At 44.5% G+C, this 10,000-nt stretch overlaps 1 protein-coding gene across 5 annotated transcripts in view; it reads right to left on the bottom strand.

The window, feature by feature from the left end:
- Positions 1–10,000, bottom strand: part of pard3aa (par-3 family cell polarity regulator alpha, a) — a 657,729-nt gene that overhangs the window by 192,460 nt on the left and 455,269 nt on the right. For 4 of the 5 annotated variants that reach the window (XM_063206446.1, XM_063206444.1, XM_063206445.1 and 1 more), the window contains one exon: positions 3,500–3,811. In XM_063206446.1, coding sequence (XP_063062516.1) covers positions 3,500–3,811 — 312 coding nt within the window. Of the gene's footprint in view, positions 1–276; positions 1,418–2,854; positions 3,812–10,000 lie in introns of those variants that run through there. The other variant, XR_010036106.1, reaches the window with a different exon arrangement.

Raw genomic sequence — 10,000 nt, 5'->3', positions numbered from 1 at the left:
CTTGTTTCCTACGTTAGGCTTTTCTGAAGACCGAACTGCTTGCACCTGATCGCTTCTTTCGTTCTTTCACACCTGACCAAAATATCTGGAGGCGAAACAACGAAACAAACCAGAAGTAATCGGGGGGGGATAACACGACTCTGAAATGAGATAACGCCTGCCCTGAAGCCCTTCCTTTAGTGTGGCGTGTTGATTAAGAATAATTAAAAGATAACACAACCCATTCCCCTTCCCTTTCCCCTCCCCCCCACCTATTCTTGTATTTAGATAGAGGGAGAGTAATGAGTAGATAATGCTAGCAGCTAGCACCTCATCACCTGCTCCTGGACACGGCACCGCTATAGTGCGGCGTGCTGATTAGCAGGTATTAAGAGATATCGTTGCTAGCAAGCCATTGTTATTGGTGGTGTATAGGGGTGAATCAAGAGATATACACACACGGCTTGTAGCAGTGAATAATAACAAGATTACAAAGCTTATGGGTCAAAGACGTGCAAAATGGCATTGTCATTCAGTGTAACGGATGCCTTCTGCTGACTGTAACTGTAAAAAACATGACTCTTTTTATTTATTTATTGTTACAGGGAATTCATGGAAGCCTCGGCTGTCATCCATTCACTTGAAACAATTTAAAAATCATGTTTTTTTGCAGATACAGTCGGCGGAAGGTGTCCGTAACACTGAATGACAAAGACGTCTTTGACCCCAATGTATATCATAGGTGTGGTCGTGTTGGTTGGCAAGAGGGCGAGTAAAGACATAACAGCCCTCCAAGGGCCTTCTTTACAGCCCTCCAAGGGCCTTCTGTATGTTGGTTGACAGATGTTGGTAGTTGCTAAATGAAGAGGTACTAAAACATGACAGACAGGGCCAGATTAAGATGGCCTGGTGGCCCCTAGGCTACAGGTTGCTGTGGGGCCCACCAGAAGGCAAAGTTTGACGTAAATGTACATAGACAATGTCATAATTACGAGCTAGGGATTTTTTTCTTCAATATTGCATCTTGTCACAGTTCTGCAATTTTTCACTTTTGGCCAATCAGGGCCCCCTAGCAGGTGGGGGGCCCTAGGCTACAGCCATATCTAGCCTGTGGGGCCCCCTGGCAGGTGGGGGGCCCTAGGCTGCAGCCATATCTAGCCTGTGCATTAATCCGGCCCTGATGACAGAGATCGGAGCTTCTGATGTGCTGGTCGAAACGCGAATGAAGACACAACAGACATCGTACGCCTCGTATACATGGGTTTCCCGTTTGTCAACCATCCCTGGCTTTGCATAACCTGGTTCTCACGATGGTTGTTACCAACCATCTGGAACATTGTCAATCGCTTACCTCTGGAAAGGCGCGGGTGTGTTCAAACAACTCGAACCTGATTGGAGAATTCACGTGGCTTTTTTTAAAATCACGTGCTACTTAACCCTCTAGCTACCAGGATTTTTTTTGAATAGGTCGGATTCTTACCGAGAATTCTAAGGAAAAATTGACATTTTGGTCATATTTTAAATAATGTCAAATAACTTGAAAAGAAATGAAAAGTGTCAATTACAAGTTACTTTCATATTAAAGTAGAGAAAACACACTTTCAAATGGTATATCATTTATGGATAATTAATTGTTCAGTATTCCCATAGAGTGCCTTTGATGTGGATTAAATGATAAAAATGTGATAAAATCCGATATTATCTAGGCCTATCTATCTATATATCTATATATTTAGGCCTATCTATCTATCTATCGATCTCTCTATACATCTATCTATCTATCCTTCGTCTATCCATCCATCCATCCAGGGTCAAAGTTGAACAATGATCATGTGACGACAACAAATGTCGTTCACCCAAAAGTCCTGTTTTCAAGCGGTTTCAAGCGGTATAACTGTAATGGACTACACTAGCTAATAATGTTTCAACTAAACCATGCCAAAGACGTGTAAGGATAACCGTAGAAGTGTCTGCGATATCAGACAGGACATGAATTGAGCTGTAAGGAAGTTTCCCCTCCCAATTTGGCACAGGTAAGGCGCGCCAGGCATCACCGAGTAATACGGAGTTGAAGTGCTACAAACACCACGTTGGTAAGCTATTATTGGAAGTTAGCATTCAACTCAACGTCTTCACGCACATTTTTATGAAGGACACGTGGAGTAGTAACAGTCCTTGACTGCTTTGCCAAAGCTGACGCAAAATGAGTAGCCTATCATGCTGCGCTTCCAGATGCGCTGTTACGCAGGGCTGTCGCTGTCCGTTGTTCCAGGAAACTAAGATAGTTGGATACCAACATATGGTTTGACTCTGAAAACACATCGAAGACAGTTTACATTTTTAATATGTAGCGTGTAGACATCGGCTGGACAGTTGTGTTTGCTATTTAGGACCATGGCAGAACTCATCACAGTTGAAAACCATCTCATAAGCCTAATAAAACAACATGATCCAAAAATAGCCTAAATAGTCATAAACATGTGCTGTTGACCATGAAAATAGATCGAAGAGGGTTGGAAGTTTTCATATTTAGTCTATATTGGTTGTAGAAACAGAATGGTTGTGTTTGTAGCCATCCAATCTCGGACGGCCGTTATTTGAATTGACGGCAGATTGCCAAATCGCATAAAGCGGCGCATCTCGTAATAAAATCTAAATACTGAAAAATAATATAATATAAACATATAGTTTTTATACTGAAAATATATCGAGGAGGGTCTGTAATATTGAGCTAAAGTGTTTGAAAGCTGGAAAAACTGCATGATGACGGCCGTTCAGCCGTATTTTCATATGAAAATATTCCGGCCGGCCGCGGCCGTTCTGGTACAGATCCAGCCGGACGTTCACGGCCGTTATGGTAGCTAGAGGGTTAAACCACTGACTTGTATATACCCCGCCCCGTGATCCCGCCCGCGATTCTGATTCGACAGGCTATGAAATATCTGATGCTGTTCGGGCTCGTCTAAGATTTCCAGACCCTCGTGCGAGCTCACAAAGTTTAACGAAGATGCACGAAGCACAAAGGGTCTGCGTGAGAGCCAGACTAGGCTTTGTACTCTTCAGCCTCTGATTGCTGGAAACTGATGTCACTCAAAAAATGTGCTCACGTGGTTGGCTGCTTAGCATCTTGTCCCTCCTCACAGTGGGAATGTTTGTAAAAGGGAAACCTATGTATACGAGTTTGGTCAGCCCTGTTACCTGCAGATGTATTCATATCGCACATTGGTGAATGGACAAACGTATTCATGGAAAGAGGTGACAAAGCTCATAGGCCCTTTTTCGTGCTGGTGGGTGGTTTGGGGAAAAAAAGTGATGATTGACCTCAGAGGTAGAAATAGACCTTATTAGGTCCTTCCATGTTAAAGAGTGAATAAAAAGGCAACAGAGGTTGTAGGCTTTTTTTGTTTTCCATGGACAGAGTGTGAGTGAGTGAAAGGGATAAGAGACCTCATAGGTCCTTTATGAGATGAAGAGCGAATTTAAAAAGTCACAGGTGACCTCGTAGGCCTTCCTTCCTTACCTGTTGGTGGACGGAGGACGGCCGTTGCGCGGCTTGTTGATCTGTGCGTAGAGCGCCTCTAGTGGCTGGGAGTCGTCAGTGCCGGTGCCGGTGGTGGAGTAGGGGCTCTGTGAGCGCTGGTGCTGGTGCTGCTGGTGGTGGGGGTCCAGGGAGGGGTCGAAGGGCCCGATGCCCGCGTACGGGTGCTCCTCCTCCAGGCTGGAGTTGCTGTGCGGAGGCTGGCCCCCGACGCCCACCACGATGTCCTGGATCTCCGCGTAGTCTCGCTCCCGCGCCTGACGCTCGCGCAGCTCTCTCGTTTTCGCCTGGATCCTGACAAACAAGACATAAGCGAAGGCATTAATCATTAGGCATCTATCATCAATCATTAGGCATCGGACGCACGCGCGCACGCACACACGCACGCACGCACACACAAACAGTACATGAAATATTTAAGGAAAGAGTACAGCAACATTCTTTAGAAAAGTGTGGAGACGGCTGCTGGCACCTCGCTCATTACATACAGTATTTTCAGCTTAAGTTCAACTTCTCTTTTGATGCCGGAGTTGGTTTTTGCAGATATCGCCACTTGCTCGTCCATACAAAGCCAATTACTTGTGCCACTTCCAATAACACTTCTACCACCTTTTGGTCTTTCCGTACAGGAAGTGTGAAGGCAAGAATCTTTCTACCTTCAGATTCAGAACACTGGTGTGGAAACTCACATAAAAGTTAATTTCCATTGAATAAGTAAACACTATTTCATGATATAAAGCATCTTAACACCTGTGCAAAATATATTGTGCAACTTTCTGAAGTTTCTGTATGCTTTTCAAAGAAGAGGACTTTTATGTTAAACATAACACATTCATGAATGCATTAACGCATTTCCTTTACTTCCAGAATAACGAAGTTGCATTCCTGAATAATAGAGTAGAGTAGAGTAGAGTATAGAGTAGAGTATCGTTTATTGATCCCAGGGGGAAATTAAGGTGTCAAGTAGCATACACACATAAATAAAGACATAAAGACATTGTCCACAAGACATAACACACATATTTACACATAAAATAATCATATATAGCTCACTGTTGCATACTTATTGCCAAGGCATCTCTCTCTCTCTCACACACACACGCACTCACACACGCACTCACACACACACACACACACACACACACACACACACACACACACACACACACACACACACACACACACACACACACACACACACACACACACACACACACACACACACACACACACACACACACACACACACACACACACACACACACACAAACCAAAAATATAAAGTGTCCACAGTGTTCACATGTGCCTTAGCTAAGTGGCACATAGTAGCCAAGACAAGGTGGCCATAAAGTGTCCAGGAGTGTCCATAGTCTCTCTGCCTTGTATGTCCATTGTATTCCTTAGAAAAAGAGATGGGGGGTTAAACACAAGTCACCCCCTGTGTCACTCCACACACACACACCCACACACCAAAAATAAAGTGTACATAGTCCAGGAGTATCAGGAGTCATGAGTCTCTACCCACACACACGCACACACACACACACGCAGCTGTACATTCCGCTGAAAAGGAGTCGAAGGGTAGAGAGTCCAGGTAAAAAGAGTGTGCAGGAGTGGGATCTGTTTATGCAGTCCAGTCCCCTATGATGATCTCTCTCTGTGTGTCCTTCTGTGCAATGTTGAAAAGCTGAATGGCCCTGGGTACAAAGGACTTCCGCAGCCTGTCTGTCTTGCAGGAGATGGCGCGCAGTCTGTAGCTGAACAGGCTTCTCTGGTTGTTGAGGACTGGGTACAGTGGGTGCTTGTAGTTGTCCAAAATAGAGTCCAATCTGCTAAGTGTCCTCTTGTCGGCTGTGGTTGTGAGGGCGTCCAGTTCTGTGCCTACAACAGACCCTGCTTTCCTCACCAGCCTGTCAATACATTTACTTTTCACAAGTCTGCAAGACGCTTATTATCTTGTAGCCCATGAAGCCTGCTGTAGATATGTGCATTATAGTCATCATTGAAGAAAATGGTTACGTGACAAACCAGACTCAGTTAAAGTGATACTGTCCCATTTTTGGAAATAAGCTTATTTTAGCCGCCAGCTGGTCTCATAGGACTCAATGTTAACTGCTAGCTTGGAGGTAAAATTTGCACTGCCATACCCAGAGAACAGTTGAAAGTATAGGAGAACGGTAAAAACCTATTATTTAACTCAAGGGGAGGTGTAAAATAAGCTTATTTCCAAAAATGGGACAGTATCACTTCAACCTACAGATCGTGGTAAACCTGCTAATAGATGTACCGGCAGGCATCATTGAGTGAAGAAAATGAGGACTGCAGTCTCTTCTATTAGATGATTTACCACAAGGTTAACATAACCTGGCTTACTACTGAACTAGCCTCTTACTATAACCCCCTGGAAAGAGCACAAATACTGGGTGTGATTTAATATGTTTACTCTAGATGCTGGGTGTGATTTGACATGTTTACCAGATATAGTGGGTGTGATTTGATATATTTACCAGTAGATACTGGTTGTTATTTGATATATTTTTGTGGAATGCATACTGCAAAGAGCAACACTTAACATCCTGCAGGGTGAGCTCACTGGCGAGGTCAGGAAGGCCCCCCCTTGAGTTGGCGAGGGGGCCTCAGCAGACAAAATAGAGACACCTCATATTTACATTAACCCCTTTCCCTCACACACACACACACACACACACACACACACACACACACACACACACACACACACACACACACACACACACACACACACACACACACACACACACACACACACACACACACACACACACGAAAACACACAGAGAGAGACAGAGAGAGAGAGAGAGACAGAGACAGACAGAGACACAGACAGAGACAGAGACACAGACACAGACACAGACACAGACACACACTTGTATAGCTGCATCACCTCACCAGAGACTGGAAATCCCTGGCTGGGGTGTCATATCTTGATTGAGTCTATTCTTCCAGCAATGCTAATTACTCTGGAAACAAAATATGAGGGGAGCATTTTGAAGCTTGATCTGTGGAGAGTGAATGGAGTTGGAGCGAAAGGAAAACATGGACCCCAGCAGCGGAGGAGATTTGGGACTGAGGAGACACTGATTTATTGAAATGGTGTGTGTGTGTGTGTGTGAGTGTGTGTGTGTGTGTGTGTGTGTGTGTGTGTGTGTGTGTGTGTGTGTGTGTGTGTGTGTGTGTGTGTGTGTGTGTGTGTGTGTGTGTGTGTGTGTGTGTGTGTGTGTGTAAGTGTGTGTGTAAGTGTGTGTGTAAGTGTGTGTGTAAGTGTGTGTGTGTGTGTAGTCAGGATTGTGCGCGCGCGCGTGTGTGTGTGTGTGTGTGTGTGTGTGTGTGTGTGTGTGTGTGTGTGTGTGTGTGTGTGTGCGTGTGCGTGTGCGTGCATGCGTGTGTGTCTGGGGGGCTAGGGGACAGGGGGCCGGGGGGGCGATGGGAAGGAGGCTTCCATTCTCTCCAGAGGGATGTGAGGGGCCAGAGGGCTCCTGTGATCTCTGGCCAAGAAAAGGCCCTTTCACTCTCCCTCTCCATCCCTCTCTCTCCCCTTTCACTCTCCATCCCTCTCTCTTCTCTTTCACTCTCCATCCCTCTCTCTCCTTTCCGTCTCCATCCATCCCTCTCTCTCTCCTTTCACTCTCACCCTCCCCTTCCTCTCCATTCTCTCTCTCCTTCCACTTTCTCATCCTCTTCCTCTCTATTCTCTCACTTTCTCACTTTCACTCTCACCCTCCATTCTCTCCATTCTCAATCTCCTTTCACTTTCTCACCCTCTTCCTCTCTATTCTCTCACTTTCTCAACCTCCTCCTCCCCTCCTCTCTTCTTTATTCTCTCTCTTCTTTCACTTTCTCACCCTCTTCCTCTCTATTCTCTCACTTTCTCAACCTCCTCCTCCCCTCCTCTCTTCTTTATTCTCTCTCTTCTTTCACTTTCTCACCCTCTTCCTCTCTATTCTCTCACTTTCTCAACCTCCTCCTCCCCTCCTCTCTTCTTTATTCTCTCTCTTCTTTCACTTTCTCACCCTCTTCCTCTCTATTCTCTCACTTTCTCAACCTCCTCCTCCCCTCCTCTCTTCTTTATTCTCTCTCTTCTTTCACTTTCTCACCCGCTTCCTCTCTCATGTACAGTTCTCAGCCCTCTCTACCTCTCTCTCTGTCTGTTTGTCTCTATCTCTATCTCTCCCTCTAAACTTTCACTTCCGCCCGCATCTCCTCTTCTCTCCTCTCCTCATCTTTCCTCTCTTCTCCTCTCCTCTCCTCTCCACTCCTCTTCTCTTCACATCTTGCCCTCCCCAGAGCCACTTATCCTACTCGTCATCAAGGACTTCTTTCTTTCAGCACTGTGGCCTCTGCTCTGGGCTGGGCCGACGCATGGCAGCGGTGGTGATCTCTCTCTCTCTCTCTCTATCTCTCTCTGTCCTATTCTCTCTCTCTCTCTATGTCCTGTTCTCTCTCGCTCTCTCCGTCTCTCTGTCTCTCTCTCCATCTCTCTCTCCTGTTCTCTGTCTCTCTCTCCTGTTCTCTGTCTCTCTCTCTCTCCCTCCTGCTCCCTCTCTCCTCTCTCTCTCTCCCTCTCTCCTGTTCTATCTCCCTCCTGTTCTCTCTCTCTCCTCTCTCTCATTGTTCCAGGGGATAACGAGGGATCAGAGCAGGGTGTGGATGGACGGGAAGAGGGGCCTACCGCTGTGGTCTGGGGGAATAGTCAGCCTGCCATCAGCAGCTAAGATGCTTAAATAAACTTTTGATGGCATTTTTTGTTAAAAGTTGGCAACCATGCCAGAAGTTATCAGCATGGGCTAAGGTTTCAGAATCACCTGGTTGCCAAAACGGAACTTGACCTTTAAGGTCAAATATGAAGGTCAAATGGTCAACCACGGTCAAATAACAGTGTTATTTAGTTAAAAAATGTTACAAAGTTGTTAAAAGTGGGCAACCATGCCAGAAGCCATCAGCATGGACTAAGGATTCAGAATCAACTTGTTGCCAACACTGAACTTGACCTTTAGGGTCAAATTTGAAGGCCAAAAGGTCAAAAACGGGGTATTTTCTTGCTAATCTTTGTTGGGAACTGTATATTCATGGAATTATTTTTCAAAAGTTGGCAACCATGCCAAAGGTTATCAGCATGGGCTAAGGTTTCGGAATCACCTGGTTGCCAACATGGAACTTGACCTTTAGGGTCAAATATGAAGGTCAAAAGGTCAAACACGGTCAAATAACAGTGTTATTTAGTTAAAAATTGTTAAAAAGATGTTAAAAGTGGGCAACCATGCCAGAAGTCATCAGCATGGACTAAGGATTCAGAATCACCTGGTTGCCAACAGGGAACTTGACCTTTAAGGTCAAATATGAAGGTCAAAAACAATGTATTTTCTGGTTAGTCTTTTTTGGTGATCTTTATATTCATGGAATTATTGTTTTCAAAAGTTGACAACCATGCTAGAACTTATCAGCATGGACTAAGGTTTCAGAATCACCTGGTTACCATATGGAACTTTTTAAACCTTTTTTTTAACCATATGGAACAAATTTGAAGGTCAAAAGGTCAACCGAGATCAATAAAAAATCAGTTTTTTGGTGATGTGCTTTCATAAAATACAAGTTGTTTGCATGGTACTGTATACTGAATAATTAGTAGGCCTATAATATAATGTTTGATTTGGCTTATCATGATGGGGCTCTAGCCTGTCATCCTTAGACATTCATCATAGCTCATTAGCATAAAATTAACTTAAACTTATATTTTTTACGTTTTCATTCTGGTCATCTCGATTACTTAGTTCTTCTTTGTGAAGCACATTAAGCTGCCGGTATGAAATGGGATATGCCTTGGCTCACCAGTGAATTTGCTTTGCCCCATCAATTCACAGGCTTTCCATAGAAAAAATAATGACTTCAGTTATTTCTGATGCGTTTCAAATGGTTATAGCAATGAAGGATACTTGCTGATTTCTAACCATATCATAGTTAGAAAATAAAACCTACAGTAAGAGTAGAGCAAGTATTGCACACTTCCCTTGATGTTCTCATGACTACTGTAGAATGTTCGGTTGCAATTTCCCAGGCTTTTGAGTCACCTGTACAAAGCACCCTGCTTATCTTTGGGTATTGATTGACTTTTTTCTGAAGACAAAAAGGCAATTGATATGTTACCACCAAGTGATGCATATGGATTGCATCCTGCATAAGCAAATCAGCAGGCAAATGTATGGCTGCAGTCTGACAAAGTACATATTAACAATGACACTGAGGAGACAGGTGGTTGGAAAGTTGTAGACCAATTGATGGCTGTGTGGCAAAGGAAACCTCCAGTTCCACATAGTAACTTACGGTCGGACTGATAAGATGTGGTTGTAGAACCAAGTGGGCAATACATGCCTGCAGTTGCCTGAGGAATGGACAGCCCTGTATACCTGCATGTGATTTAAAATGTAGAATGTTTAAACGCCGTAGGGA

This window comes from Engraulis encrasicolus, chromosome 9 (assembly GCF_034702125.1).
Source record: "Engraulis encrasicolus isolate BLACKSEA-1 chromosome 9, IST_EnEncr_1.0, whole genome shotgun sequence".
NCBI classification, from domain to species: Eukaryota; Metazoa; Chordata; class Actinopteri; order Clupeiformes; family Engraulidae; genus Engraulis; species Engraulis encrasicolus.
The sequence above is the reverse complement of the archived record's forward strand: the minus strand, read 5'-3'. Positions and strand labels throughout refer to the sequence as shown.